This window comes from Vicugna pacos, chromosome 16, assembly GCF_048564905.1.
Source record: "Vicugna pacos chromosome 16, VicPac4, whole genome shotgun sequence".
Taxonomy (NCBI): Eukaryota; Metazoa; Chordata; class Mammalia; order Artiodactyla; family Camelidae; genus Vicugna; species Vicugna pacos.
The window spans coordinates 57,459,331-57,475,058 of record NC_133002.1 but is presented as its reverse complement, the minus strand read 5'-3'; the positions used below and the strand labels follow the sequence as shown (position 1 = coordinate 57,475,058).

General features: G+C 46.8%; 1 protein-coding gene across 1 annotated transcript; it reads left to right on the top strand.

Annotated features, from left to right (window-relative positions):
* Positions 1–6,784: 6,784 nt before the first annotated feature.
* Positions 6,785–13,870, top strand: LOC102527431 (CMRF35-like molecule 2). Its single transcript, XM_072939111.1, has 5 exons — positions 6,785–6,887; positions 10,119–10,466; positions 12,038–12,149; positions 13,033–13,141; positions 13,817–13,870. Exons 1-5 carry the CDS (start codon positions 6,848–6,850, stop codon positions 13,868–13,870), a joined length of 663 nt encoding a protein of 220 aa, XP_072795212.1. The 5' UTR covers positions 6,785–6,847.
* Positions 13,871–15,728: the final 1,858 nt, after the last annotated feature.

Here is a 15,728-nt window from a genome sequence, read left to right as displayed (position 1 = left end):
GATGATGGAAGCCCAGGTGGAGTGATGAGGGGCCATGAGCCAATGCAAGAAGCCTCTAGATCCTAGAAAAAGCCAGGGAAACTGCTTTTGGACTTCTGACATCTAGAATTGTAAGAATGGTGTACGTCCCTGCTCCTCTCCATGGGACACTAAAGAGAGCGTTCAGGTCAAAGATGCTTTGAACTGTGCAGGATGTAAACCTTGCTCACAGCTGGACCAGAAACCATCCCCCAAGAGGACCTGCAGTGTGACCACAGCAGGCGGGCACAGCCTGCAGGGTAGGGCCCAAGCTGTGCAAAGCCACCCCGCTGAGAATCAAGGACAGTGTGGGATCTAGAGGAAATGGGCCGGGTGGCTGGGCGGGATCCCTCGCAGGTGAAGTGGGTGTGGGACAAGGTGTCATCAAGCTCCCCACTGTGGCTGTGGTTTGGGGTCATTTTCCTTTTTAGCAGGTTCTCCCCCTTTCCTGATAACTTCAAAGTTTAAAGGGAAGAAACAGCAGAGGAAGGAAACAGATAACAGAAAATATGGACAGGAAGTGAGAGTGTGGAGGGCCGGAACTCCTAGGTGAGATGTCAGAAGACAAGGATCTGGGAGTTCTGCCTTTTGCTGGGTCTGTTTGTAGCTCTGCCCCTTCTGTGCCTCTAGGTGAGTGGGGCTGGGACTTGTCATTTATAGAATCTTCCCTGTATGGGGACAGGGGATGGAGAAGAAGGGATGTGATCAAGGATGTTTGGGAGAGCAGGTAATAACAGGTCTCATGAAAACACTTACCCACCTACTCAGGTGAGTGGGAGGATGTCGAGACCATGGCTGCTCACTGGGAACTGCAGAGATGGGGGATGTTTTGTCAGCCCACAGGTGTGTGTGTGTGTGTGTGTGTGTGTGTGTGTGTGTGTGTGTGTGTGATACCAGCTGCTAACATTATGCCGCAGTCTGTGCCCAGGACTTGGCATCAATGATCTCATTTATTCTTCACCACAGTCCTTATGAGGTGGATACCGTCATCCTCACAAAGAAACTGGGACCTCAGCTGTGCCAGGCAGGAAGAGATGTACCTTCTGAAGGGGCGGGAGGCCAGTGAGTTAAGGGGTCAACAGCGAAGCTTCTCATGAGGAGCAGATTGTGGACAAGCCAGAAGCTTGGCGGTTACGGGCGCAGAGCCTCGGAAGAGTGGATCCCTGATTCCTGAGGCACCTGGTGAAGCCAGATCAACTGGTCACGGGGTCGGGGAGGGTGATTGGGGCACCAAAGGACAACAAACTAAACTGAGATTGGTGATCTTAATGAGATGATACCTGGTTTCAGGATGTCTCCATGCTTCTGTTTTCATATCTGTAAAGTGGGGATAATGGTACCCACCTTATGGCTTTGTTGTGAACTTTAGAAATAATTTGGGCAAAGCTCTCAGCACTGGGCTTGAGGAAGAACAGGGTTGTTTTTACCAAGAACCCCATCTAACCTCTTTTGATGGCTGCAGCTCTACCATTTACTGTTTCCCTGAGATGCCCTAGGTCTTCCCCAGAAGCTCCAGATTCCATCCCCACATGGCCAGCTTACGACTTTGTTGTCAACCCAGAATATCTGATTTTCCACTTACAGAGTCCTGCTTAAGAAGAAAGACCCACACCCTTCAGTGGTTGAATAGAACCCACTGACCCGGCCACCATTCTCTTCCCCAGAATCTTGAAAGGAAGTGAGAAATAGCTGTGATGATATGAGCTTTGGGACCCAAACACTTATTTGTATTAATTAAAACCAATTATGTGTTCTCTTCCAAGAATTAACTTTAGCATTTTTAATAAATATAATAACTGTGTTATAATAAAATCATACAATAATGATTTAGACATAAATTCTGAAGTTTAACTGATTTTGTTTCCCACTGTTATTTCCTTTATATTGCTTCTTCCTCAAACTAAAATTATTTGGGTTGATTTCTCAGTTGGGTGAAGTGTATTGAATTACTTTTTCTTTTCCTTTTTTAAATAAAAGACAGTATAAATGGATAGTGTACATTTGGAGTCCCTACATTTTAAAAATGTGGTTTTGTTTTCCTCTATAAAGTGAGGCATTCGTGGGCATTTTCTCTCTCAAAATCCATGGACATTGCATACGTAAGTATATTTAATTGCATATATATTTAATCACACACATATTCATTTAAATATAAAATACACCATACTCAGAGAAGACTGTATAAAACATGTATGTGTAGTTTGCAGAATAATTTTAAAACAAAGTTTACATAACAACCAATGAGGTTAAGAAATTGAACAGAAATCTACTTCTTATTCACACCCTCTCCCTCCCTCACTGGAAATAACCATTACTCTGGCTTTTGTGATATTCATTCCCTTGATTTAAAAAGTCAACTTTATTATAGTACACTTTACATATAGTAAAATGCACCTGCTGTATATGTATAGTCCAGTGAATTTTAGTGAATCTATACATTCCTATGACTAACACCACGATCAGGATATAGGACATTTCTTGTTAACCCAGAATGTTCCCTTGTGCCCCTTTATGGACAGCCCACATGCCCACTCCAGGCAACCATTGGTCTGATTTCTATCACCTATGTCTTAGCTTCATATGTTTTAGAACTTCACGTAAATCATTTTCTTAATTAAAAATATCTTGCCACCTTTATATACATCCAGTATTATAGTTTGGTCTTGCCTACTTTGGGACTTTATAGAAGTGGGATCATCCGTTCATACTGTTTTACGACTTGTTTCTTTTATGTAACACTGCGCTTGAGATCCATCACATTGCGGCTGTAGTTTGTCCATTTTCATTGTTGACTAAGATTCCACTGCAAGGATATACCACAATGTGTTTATCCATTCTACTGTGGATTTTGTTGTTGCCAAGTGTGCTCTGCAGTTATGAGCAGGGCAACATTCTGTGCTCATGCTCAAGAGAATCTGTAGGGACAGCACACTTGTCATTTGCCTGTTTGCTCTTAGATCCAAGAGCTTCCATCTCTCTCTCTCTTTCTCTCTCCATCTATCTGTCATCTCCTGGCATACCGTATTTTCTTATGTTTCATTGTGGAGTTCTATATTCCATCATAATCTTCAAAGCCCTTCTCCCACCTTAGGAAGTGGCACCAGTTTTATGGGCTGAGTTGTGTCCTCTAAAAACTCATATGTTGAAATTCTAACTCCCAGTACCTCAGAATGTGACTATGTTTGGAGACAGGATCTTTAAAGAGGTAACTAAGTTAGAGTGGGGTCATTAGTGTGGGTTCTGACCCAATGTGACCAGTGTCCTTATAAGAAGAGGAAGTTTGGACACAGATACACACAGAAGGATGACCATGTGAGGACACAGGGAGAAGACAGCCATCTATAAAACTGAGGCCTCAGAAGAAGCCAACCCTACTGACACCTTGATCCTGGGCTTCCAGCCTCCAGAATTAAGAGAAAACAAACTTCTGTTGTTTAAGACACCCAGCCTGTGACGCTTTGTTATGGCAGCTTAAGCAAAAACTGACACCCAGTGGGAAGGGTATAGCTCAAGTGGTAGAGTGCATACTTAGCATGCCTGAGGTGCTGGGTTCAATCCTTAGTACCTCCTCTAAGAATAAATAAATAAGTAAACCTAATTACCTCCTCCCACCAAAAGGAAAAAAAACTGACACCTAGCTTTGCCCGGAGAAGACCTGGGAGTCACTCTGGATTCCTCCTTTTGCCTAACGTCCTACATTTAGTCCATCACAAATCCTGATGGATCTGCCTCCAAAAAACACTCAGGGCCGTGCACTTTGGTCCATCACTATGTCAAGCCACCACCACCTCTCTCCTGGATGACAGCAGAGCCTCTGACTCATCTTCCTGCTCCTGCTTTTTCCATGTCCAATCTGTTCTTCACATAGTGGAGTGATTATTTTCATACATAAACCAGAATCCACATTACTCAAAATCCTTCAGCGGTTTCCCATTGCTGTCACTTAAAATACAAACTCCTTAACATACTTCACAAGGCCCCCTCTCAGCCTTTCTTACCCTCCCTTCCAGCTTATCAGTCTGCAGACTTAACTGGTTTCCTCCCTGTTCTTTAAACACATCAATTTTCTCTCATTTCAGGGCCTTTGCACGTGCTGTTCCCTCTGCCTGAGATGCTTCTTCCTTAGCTGAGGGTTTCCCAACCTTGGTACTGCTGATATTATGGGAGACTCTAACTCCTCGTGGCTGTAGGGGGTCAAGATGGCTTGATGATTCCCTAAGCCCATCAGTGAAGCTCCCCTTCACTCCATTCTGAGGCTGTGGGGACTCTTCATGGATCCCAGCTTTTGAGAGTGAGCTCTGCTCCAGCTCCAATCTGGTTTAGACCTGCAGCATCAGCGCCTGTCCCTGAGTGGCCAGCCTCTCTCCTCCTAAAGCCCACATCCATTTCTTTTTTTTCTTTCTTTTTTTTTTTTTTACTGAATTATATTCAGTTTACAATGTTGTGTCAATTTCCAGAGTAGAGCACATTTTTTCAGTTATACATGGAACATACATATATTCATTGTCACATTCTTTTTTGCTGTGAGCTACCACAAGATCTTGTATATATTTCCCTGTGCTATACAGCATAATCTTGTTTATCTATTCTACATATGCCTGTCAGTATCTACAAATTTCGAACTCCCAGTCAGTCCGTTCCCACCCCTCTCCCCTCTGCAACCACATCCATTTCTAATAGTTCCCATTAGTTGTAAGGTATCAGATCTTGCTCACAGTCCTGAATTTCAGTTCTCAATGTGTCTGGCACCCGGGGATTTCCTTTGCTTGATTTTGACTTCAGTTATGTATTACAACTTTGGCGGCTGCGTTTTATACAGAATTTCTGTTTGGGTCTAGAAGGAAGTCTCTGTATTGACTCATCTATCATATTGCCAGCAATCTGTACTTTCTTATTGAATTGTAATGAAATGTGCCCACATTAGTCATATTTTATATTTTTCAACCATCAGCACCAGATTTTACTTACTCCCGTTTCCTTTATTTTTTAAACGATTCCCGGATCATATTGGGGAAAAAAGGGAAGCAGAAGAAAACAACATAAAAGCAGAACTGTGAAGGGACTGGAGATTTGTTTGATCCTCTCTGCAAGATCAAACAAATCCTTCAGCTGTTGTCCATGCTGAAAAAATGACATGGGGGAACACAGTAATGCACCTACTGTCAGCTCAGCTCACTCTGGGTCCCCCAGGGGAGTGGGTAGTAACTACATGGGCACAGGACCTGTGTGGCTTGATTGTTCTATCCAAGGCTCAACCTGTAAGTCATATTTCATTAGACATAGTCGAAGAGGGAAGATATTAACTTACAGCAAAAGATTGGAATGACAAATCATCCAGTAGGGAGTTCTAAAAGATAGTGAAGGCTATTCTAAATGAAGTAAGCCAGAAAGAGAAAGAAAATACCATATGATATTGCTCACATGTGGAATTTAAAAAAAAAAAGAGGACAAATGACCTTAAATATAAAACAGAAACAGACTCATAGACATAGAATACAAGCTTGTGGTTGCCAGTGGGGAGGGGCGTGGGACCCCCAGACTGGGAGTACGAAATTTGTAGATACTGACAGGTACATATAGAATAGACAAACACATTTATACTGCATAGCACAGGGAAATTTACACAAGATCTTGTGGTAGCTCACAGTGAAAAAGAATGTGACAAGGAATATATGCATGTTCATGTTTGATTGAAAAATTGAACTCTACACTGGAAATTGACACAACATTGTAAACAGATTGTAACTCAATAAAATAAAATTAAACAAACACAATGCATATCCAATAAAAATAGAACTTGATACCTCAAAAAACAAAAGATAGTGAATGTAGACGTTATGGAGATCAACCTCTGGGGAAAGAGAAGAAAAAGTAGAAGAAACAGATGGGGTTGTCAGTGGAATTATATTTTCAGATACCTGTGTCTTAGAGAAAAATATGCTTCTGATGTGTCAGTTACATTGGAGGGAAGGTGCAGAGGGCTGAGAAACCAGGGGAGAAGCTGTTACATTGGTCCAAGACTATCCTAAAAATATTTGACATTTACTGAACAATTTACTGTTCCAGGCACTGTGCCAAGTGCTTTGCTTTCATTCACTCATTTATTTCCCATAGGATAGGAATGAGTACTTTCACTCTACAGATGTAGAAACTGAGGGTGTGAGTGATTTAACAACATGCCCAAGGGTACATGGTTAGTAAATGAGGCGATGGGGCTTGTGTCTGAATTAGGTTAATAGTGTACATATAACTAGGAGAAGCTTCTCCACAGGAAGCTAGAAAGTTGAGTCTGGAGCCCAGAAGGGATATTAGGCTAAAGGAAGAGGAATGAGGTCATCTACATGGAAGTCATGGTTGAGAGAGATTTGGGGAGTCCAAGCCCCAGATCTTTAAGTGGAGGTGTTTTATGATCCAAAAGTAGGCAGCCAGAGGTGGTTGATTAGACTAAGAAAGCAGCCCAAGACAGGAAGAGGGAGAGAGGCAAGGGACAAAGGGTCTCCTTTGTTGGAGTTTTTTCGTATTTTGGGATTGACTTTCATGAAAGCTCAGGGTGTGACCCAAACCTTATATTGTCACTAAATGAACCAAAAAACCAGCAGATTTCCCTTGCTGATTAGTCTTTTCTCTGAAGTGTCTTTTGCCATCCTTCCCCTTTTTTCTAAGGCTTCAAATTAGGAAGTAGCTAAGAGATTAAAAAGGAAGAGGATAAGAGAGAAATGCAAAGGAATGTTGAACAAGTAGAAGGTGGCTGACGCAGGCTGTGTTGTAAACACCTGGATTCCAGCCGGGACCTGGATTTTCTGGGGATACCAGCCAGGGAGATAGGACCATGTGGTTGTCCCCAGCTCTGCTCCTTCTCTGCCTTCCAGGTGAGTGGGGCTGGGGGATACTTTGGGAACCTGGTGTTGCAGAGGGCAGACAGTGGGTGGGAGGTCTGTCCTGAGTTCACTTTGCCTCTGGGCAAAGTGTCAGCAGAAATGGGAAAGATACATCCATTTATCTATCTGTATATCCTTCTATAGAGTCAAACATTCACCCACAGATCCTGCATACCCTTTTTGAGCACCAACTGTGTGCCAGGACTGTTTTGCATGCTGTTATTAAGAGCAGCTTCTGCACTCAGAGATTCATGGTTGAATGAGGGAGTCAGGTTACTACGCGACAGCACGGAACTTGGAGAGAAGAGATTCATTCACGCCTGAAGAGAATGCACAACAGGGGCCCCTAACTCTACTCTTAGAAGGATGTGGGTCTTTACTGAGTCATCACTGGACGTTAGGCTTGAAGGATGAATGAGTTGGCTGAGTGAAAAATGGGAGTAGCTTATGCAAACGTGTGGAGAGAGTAGAGACCATGGAAAGCACAGGAATTCGCAAAAGTTCCATTTTGTCAGAGCTTAGCTTAAAAGGGTAGGAAAGGTTTATTAGAAGGAATTAATAAAGGGTCTGGGATGCCAACCTAAGCTTCCACCTTAAATGCCTCCTGGAATAAGCTAATAAAATCGTCTCTCAAAGGTTGGACTTTCAGAAGAGAAAATCTTTAAAAAGGCATTCAAAGTGCATGAGAGCACATTTTTCTGTGGGAAGTAAATTTATAATAAAAAATCAGAGGGTTTAATAACATTTGTAGAATAATTTTTATGTTGGGTTCCCTCATGAAACAGAACTTGCCCAACATTACAGACTTTTCCAGAAAATTGGATGGAAAAGGCAGAGATTTAAGAGAAGACCAGCTGAGTGACACTGACCAAAACTTAGATTTCTTATCAGGAAAATGAGAGTGGATTAGATGATCGTCAAGGTCTCCTAAGGCTCATCGAGATCTTACGCTCAGAAGGACACATCAAGTGATGCATCTCGTTACACATGAGAGGTGTCCAAAATGTCTTAAATGATGATGACAATGACCACGGATATTTTGCAAATGATTAATAAAGTGGGCACCCAAGCAGTGGTGGCTGGAGGCAGCTTGCACTGGCTCACGAGAGGTGAGTGTGTTTTCCCAACACCACGTTCAGTGACAGCATGTTATTAGCTTGAAATCAGTCATGGCGAGAATGTTTACACCTTGGAAACTGGCAAATCAGGGCTTCTTCCCCACCCTTCCCCAGAGAGCTGGTTTACTAGCGTGTCATTGCTATTTTTTTGGCAGGGGGGAAGTAATTAGGTTTATTTATTTGTCTGTCAGTGGAGGTACTGGTGATTGAACCCAGGACCTCGTGCATGCTAAGCACGCACTCTACCACTAAGCTATATCCTCCTCCTAGCGTGTTGTTGCTTTTTAAAATCTTCTTCCTTAAATCTGATGAAATGACTTAAATGCTCCAGTCTGGGTGCAGTTAAACTGAAGATGGAAACCTCTTTCCACCTCTTTATGTGGAACTGGCTGATGTCACCAGCCCTACCAGTTTATTTTTCCATCTAGGGTACGTTTGCAGCTGACGTTCCTCATGGGTTCAGATTAAAACACTGAAGTCATTTGTAAAGATTAAAATTTCAGTTCATCTTTTTCATCTCAGCTCCTGATCCAGCTCCCTCCTATCTTTCCCAGCATTCTCCTCCACCCCCTGCACCCATCTGGGGTCATAAACACTGTTTGGAAAAATGTGATTACTTTAAATTTATGGAGGACACCCAAGAAGGTTGTACTGCTAGCCTGAGAATGGGGAATGAGGAAGGGATATAAAGAAAGGTGTTGAGGGCAATTCCAGAACAAGGAGAGAAAGGATGAAACTGGAGGAAGTGAATTCCCATATTAAGTAAGCAAGGATAGAACTCTTGTTTATTATGCGTTTTACAACCTACAAACACTTTCAAACCTATGACACAATTCAACCCTCTGAGCAACTTTAGGACCCAGGCAGGGCAGTTAGCATTATCCCCATTTTACAGATAAGATGGTAAAGGGCTTAGCCTATGACATATCAACTAAGTAAAAGGATTGAAAATGAAATTCAGGTCTGGCTCCTCCCAGGGCTCTTCGCTCTGGCCGTGGAGGTATCCAGAACCTCCGTGCTGGTAGTATTAACAAAACTGTTCCAGGTGCTTTCTGCAGACCGCTCTGCTACCCCATCTACTGCTTCCATTGTGAACTGATCGCTCTCCTGCACTAGCTCCCACGGACTGCAAGCCACCAGCAAAACACTTTAATCAAAAGATACATGTATGCATCTATATAATCCTACATAAAGCCTGCGAATCTTGCATTCAGACAGCATTCTAGCAGGACAGAGGAGAGTACTCTTCTGGAATGAACAGAATCTTCTTTTCTCTTCACTTCTGGTGCCCAAAATCGGATTGGTCATGGCTCAATACCTTGCCATCATTGGTCCATGCAGAGCCCTCTTTTATATAATATAATAATGTGTAGTTTAACAAGCATCTGTGAACTCATTGGCCAATTCAAGAACTAGAAAGCTACCAATAACAGCTTTCTTCTCAATCCAATCCCGTTTCCTCTTTCAAACACCAGTAACTTGGTATCATTTGTCAACACCCTGCATGAATATTTGCTTCTGACATATTTATGGGTTGGACAGAAAATTGGGCTAAGGTATTAAAAGCCACCTTCTAAATCTGAAGGTCTGTGATGAGACCCAGAGATTTGCTTTTCCTCCCTTGGGAACATATGGAGAACAGAATAAACAAGAAATTACACTTTTAAAGAATAAGTTTGAGTTATAAAAAAAAGAAAAAACCCCAAAAAAACTGGGATGCAGAGGCCTCACTCCAAATCTCATGCCTGGCAGGGGCTGCAGGGCTAAGGACAGGGCAGGACAGGGCAGGACAGGGCAGGACAGCCGGCAATCCCTGCTCCCACCTCCAGCTTTGGTCCTACTCTCCCCCTCCCCAAGGGGCAGGGCCCCTGCGCAGTTACTCAGCATTTCTGGGCTCACAGGGCTCAGGTCTGTACTGGTTCTGCTGACCACAGTTTCCAGACCCTCTGGTTTAGATCTTAAGCTCAGGTGTCTCTCCAGGTCCCCATCCCCCAGCCTAGAACAGTCCACACTTCCATGGTAACTTTCCCCTTGGGCTTTAAGCAGGTAGCTGCTGCTGAGGACCTTTGGGATGGAGTCCTGGGATGTGGCTTGTGTTTTCCAGGCTGCTTGTCCCTGACGGGCCCCAGCTCTGTGATGGGAACCATGGGAGGCTCTCTGAGAGTGTGGTGTCAGTACGAGAAGGCGTACAAGGGGTATAACAAATACTGGTGCAGAGGAAAGTATGACACATCACGTGACGTCATTGTGGAGACCAAAGGAGAAGAGAAAGAAGAAAGGAATGGCCGCGTGTCCATCAGAGACTATGCTGATGACCTCACCTTCACAGTGACCATGGAGAACCTCAATGCTAATGACGCTGGATCCTACTGGTGTAGAATTCAGAGAGTCTGGATCCTGGACGTGTTGTCATATGACCCCTCAGTCCAGGTTAAGGTGTCTGTTTTCCCAGGTGAGAGCTCCCCTTGGTCCAGCAGCAGAACTTATGGGATATCACTGGACCTGGGGACAAAGATGGGTGCTCTACTGAAGAGTGTCTCTGGGTCTTGTCCTCTGTCTCAGTAGCGTTGGGAAGAGTCTATAATATGGGCAGGGAGAAAGGGGGCTGATCCTTCAGCCTTGGCATGTGTTGCAGGCATAGCTCAAGGTGCCCTAATTCTCACAGAGTCTGGGCCTCACTGCATTACCTGGGAGGCCCCTCCAACCTGAGCCAAGGCTGTTTCCACTCTGCCCTTCAGCAGCTGTAGTCTGCATACATACATCTTCGGCTTGCTCACAGGACATTGCCTCTACCACTCTGTCCTGAAGTTGATCTCACTCCTGTGTCAGGAGGCAGGCTTTCGGAGTGGAAGCCACTCTTTCTCCTATTCCCCATATACTATATGGCCATGAAGTCGTGGCCCCATTCTCCCAACCTCCCATCACAACTTCCAACCTAACACTTTCCCACCTGCATCCTTTAAAATTTGTGTCATGTGGCCACACCCACCCTCTTCCTCTCCCTAACATGGCCATCCTTTGGCTTCCAGATTATTCCTCAACATTCAGCAGGAACCTAGCGATTTCTCCACCCTAGTCCCTGGCATCATCTTGGGAGGTTTTTGTGAATAACTTGTTAAATTTTACATCCTTGTCTCAGATTTTATGACTCTCAACTTCAGTGTCCTGCATTTCCACTCTTTCAGAATCCAACTCCATGGCAACAACGCACATCTTGTTGTCACCCTAAACGGGTCCATGTCCAGAACCCAACCTCAAACATTTTGCTTTCTCACAATGTTCCATGCATCAGCCCTCCAGTTCCTTCACCCTTCTATCCCCATTCTCAAGCTCACACACACCTCTTGTCCTTTGACCCCCTTCTCCATTTTCTCCCAATGTCTTGCTCCCCCCTTCCCTGCCCTGGCCTCACTTCCCTCCTAAGCCAGCTCCAGCCTTCACGGTAGACTCTATATATTTCTCTTACCAGTACCGTCAACTCTCACGCACCATTTTCCTATCTGCCTTTTGAAACTCTTACCACTGGATCCATCCTAAAATTACCCTCAGTGTGTGTCCGGGACTGAGGTTTCTTTGGATGCGGGGCTTTCAGTGATAAAACTGCAAAAGTCCCAGGCAAACTAGGGCAAGTTGGTCACCCTACCTAAAATCCATCAGCAGAACCGGGACAGACCTGGGCCTGTGAGCCCCGTCCCACTGTCTCTGTGAGGCTTCTGGGCCACAGGATGAGCTGCCTTCTTCAGACTCATTCCTGCCCTTCCTTCCTCTGGGGCTCTTCACCAGGCTGGGGAAGCCCCTGAGAGACCCCTGCTCTCACCCCAGGCAGAGTCAGACCTGAGATGGAGAAAGGTGGCACTTATGGCCAGGTCTGGAAAAGTCTCATGTGCTCAGGAGGTGGTCTAGCCACAGGGCAACTCCCAAGTCCTTTCTGTGAGTGGATGATTCCTTGCGACATGAGATCCAAATAGTTGTTAGTACATGGCTGGGGAGAGAGCAGTGCCTGACGTGTGATTTTATCTATAGCACCAAGTACAACCACAGGGCAGACCACATGTCCAGCTGCACCTGCTCCCTTCCCCACCGTGAATGCTGGGCAGACCCTCAGCACCAAGGAGGTGTCAACGCGCTGCACAAGGTCATGGCTCAAGGCCTGGAGACCACGGAGGAGGGGGGTCAGCAGCCTTAGGGCACCCTGGGGTGCGGGTTGGCAGCACACCAGGACCTTTTAATCTCACTTTCTGCTGGTTTTTCCTCCAAATCCGGTCCTAATTTTTATATTTTCCAAAGCTGCGTTGGGATTCTGAGTGGAAAATGTCACCTCTTCTATGAACGTTGTCCCCTGTGGTGCAGCTGCTGGGACACAGACGGAGGCTGGTTTCAGGTGGACGAGCAGCCCCTCCTCCCGCTCCCACCTCCTTCTCCTGCCTCAACCAGTTCTGGACTTGGGGTCCTGGTTCTCTGGTCCCTAGGCTGGGCCCACTTCCAGAGGTCTTTGCTGTAACAAAGACCCTGCTACCAGGAGGTGCTTTGTGGGGTCTGTGGGGAGATGGGTTGGCTCTAACTTGAAGTTTGGGTCTGTTCTCCTCCTCCCAAAGGCGCTCAGAAAAGGCTGTGATGCTGCTGCCAGACCCTGAAGGGAAGGGAGCTGAGGGACAAGGGCCTTACGCAGGGGTGAGGGTTGGTTAAGACGTCAGCTGATAAAGGAAAGTTGTGTAGGGGGGAAGGGACAGAGAGGGTAAGCTTGAGAGCAGACTTCTGGAAAGCAGCCACCACCTGGGTCTCTCTTCCCTCTTTGCTCCATCACATCTCCCTAAGGAGGGTCCGGAGGGCATTTCCCGACCAAAAGAGGAGCGCTGCCAGGGGCCCCGGGGAGGGTCTGCCTGGCGTGGGTCTCTTCCGGGTTTGATTCTGAGTTATCCAGGCTTTAGAGTCAGGTCACGGGGAGAGGTGGAGAGAGAAGGGTCCAGGGTCCTTCTCCAGAGGAGGCAGCTCATTTTTTGTCACTGTGACCCCTGCAGGTCCCTCCTCAGCAGCGTCCACTTCCTGCTCCTGGTCTTCCTGAAGCTGCCCCTGTTCCTGAGCACAGTCGGTGCTGCCCTCTGGGTGAACAGACCTCACAGGGGCCCTGCAGGGAGAGGCAGTCAGCCTGAGCAGGGGAATCCTGTGCAGTGCACCGTCCCCAGGAAAGCCCTGTCCAGGAATATAGCCCTTCAGACTGGACAAGGGAGACCTTTGGACTCTGGACTCCAGGACGGGGAGGCAGCAGAGTGTGTTCTGGAGGGACTCAGGTCTTCTGGGGGAAGTGGTCAAGGGAGAGTCCTGGATCTTAGAAGACACTTGCTCTGAGTCCTTAGGCGGAGGAGGGCTGGGTCTCCTCTGCCCCTGTTTGCGATCCTCTTTTCTCCTCCACAGACCCCCTGGTTCCTCGCCCTCATGCCCACCTCCCAAAGGCAAGAATTTTCTGGAAGTTGCATGCTCAGAAGCCTGGCCTTTTTCTCCTCTCCTTGGCACAAAGGCTTCTCAGCTCAGTGTCCCCAGGGAAATAAACACCTCCTTCTTGCAGACAGGAGGTTCCCCGAGGACACAGCACTCACAGCTTCAGTCCTGGGCTCATAGGACCCCCACCCCCTCCTCAGGGACCGTCACAGGGGAGTTTGGCCCTGACAGAGTGTGATCACGAAGCTTCCCTCTGTCTTGCACCCTTGGGCTTCTTCCTCCCTTCCAACTCCTCTTGGGTCTCACTGGGCTTCGATCCCCCTCCTCTTTTTGTCCCTATGACCAACGCATCTCTGCCTGGCTCAGCCATGGCTGAGCATCTTCAATTTAAAGTTCTGGGGCCAGCTGGAGCAGTACTAGGAAAAGGAGGCAGTGGGTGCCCCTGTATACTTTTGGAAATCCTTGACTTGGAGGGTCTCCTGTACATGGAGCTAACAGAGCGTCTAGCTTGATCCATGTTAGGAGAAGTCTGACCGTCTGTTGACAATTAACCCTTTTCACAGAAGAGGCAGATGTGTTTCCAGGCGCAGGTGCAGGTGTAGGACACAGAGGTGAGGAAATAACTTTTACCACATTGGGATGGTATGATGCCACAGCCACTACAGGCAAACCTAGCCCAGGAAAGGGCTCAGTTGGTTTTTGAATGCTTGTCTATTGCTCTATCCCTGAAGTTTGCAAGGAGAAGTTGCACAGTCTGTCACAAGCAAGCGTCACCATTTTCACTCAGCTTTCTGCATCCAGACCAATCCTTTCCTCTGGGAGCTCCTCTGAGCATTGAGTTCTCATGCAGGGCTGCCTCTCTCCGAGCCTGAGCGCTGATTGGCTCCCACAAGGGTGGGGACATTCATGGCATCTCAGGGAGATCTGGGGCTGGCCCCAAACTCAGCTGAAGGAAAAATTCAATCTAAAGAGGCTCATAATAATAATAATAATAAGATACACAGGGTGATGTAGGAAACATAATAGTGAGCAAGAGAGGAGATTATGATGCACTTTATAAAAAAGATAAGCTCACAAGTCAATGTAGCATAAGCAAGGCTGGTAAGAGCCACAGCACAGTCACCAGCAAGATGCCTCATGATGTCAGAGGGGAAAACATTATGTCATATTGGATGGATCAGTGGAAGGAGGTGACACTGGAGAATGATGTTAAAGGAGGTGTAGAATGTCAGCCGACTGGGGTGGGAGTGGGGTGGAGAGGAAGAAGAGAGAGAGAGGACGTACTTAGAGCAGCAGCAGCATAAGTGAAAACTGAGCGGCAGAAAATCACCATAATAGTCACCCGCAGAGGACTTGTCAGCAAACAGAGTGTGATTGTCACAGTTTCTTGTGGTGGAAGTATGTCCGGGGCGGGGGGTGAAACTGTGGCAGTGCCGTGGTAGCTGACTTAGGGGAGCTAAGGTGGAGCTGTGCCTTCAGGGGTTTGGGGGAAGCAAAGCATCCAGTTTGGCCAGGACCCCACTGCAGGTCTGTGTGAGGACCTGAGGAGGAGGTTGCCGGCAAAGCAGCATGAAGTGTGGAGCAGGGCTGGGAGGTAAAGGCTCCAGAGGCCGGGGAGGAGGGAGCAACGGAGACTTGTTGGATCTGCACTTTGGGAAGAATGCAGCGCTCAAGGCTCACACCCAGCCTCGCTGAGTAACAGCCCCGCCTTAACACCCCTTCCAGGCAGCCCCACCACCGTGCACATCAGACCCTTCCTGCCCTGGGCCACGGTCCCTCCCTGAGTCAGACCCGCTGCCCCTCTTTCGGGACAGCTTCCTCTGTGGTCCTGAGTCTCTGTGAAGCAGAGGCCGCCGCGGGGAGGGGATAAGGAAGGAGAAGTGCTTTTTGCCTTCACTTCTTTTTGTCCCAGATGCTCCCTCTCCTGCCTCTTTGCATACTTCCCTTGGCTCTGGACTGTTGGCCACTTTACTGCACCGAAATCACTTATTCTAATGACCTCCTAAGTGACGTTCCCACACATCTCCCCTCCTAGGTGCTTCCCTCCCTCTGTCCCCAGCTCCCTCTCCTTCTCTTCTCTCTTCTTTGCTGAATCCCTCTCCTTGCTCTTGGGTCCCTGCACCCCCACCCCTCTCCCTAGCATCACCTCCATGCGCAGGACTGTCACATGTGCATCTCTAGCCAACCTCGTCTCTGGCTCAGTTCTTGACTTTCAAAGTCAATGCTGTTTTGTGGAACTACCTACCCTGTTAGCCGCTTAGACGGGCTCAAAATGATA

Bases quoted from the DNA above. Each gene is read 5' to 3' on its own strand.
- LOC102527431 (XM_072939111.1), top strand. From the start codon at position 6,848: ATGTGGTTGTCCCCAGCTCTGCTCCTTCTCTGCCTTCCAG. The intron at 10,467-12,037 runs GTGAGAGCTCCC...TTTTATCTATAG, and splicing joins TAAGGTGTCTGTTTTCCCAG to CACCAAGTACAACCACAGGG. The intron at 13,142-13,816 runs GCAGGGAGAGGC...TGCCTGGCTCAG, and splicing joins ACAGACCTCACAGGGGCCCT to CCATGGCTGAGCATCTTCAA.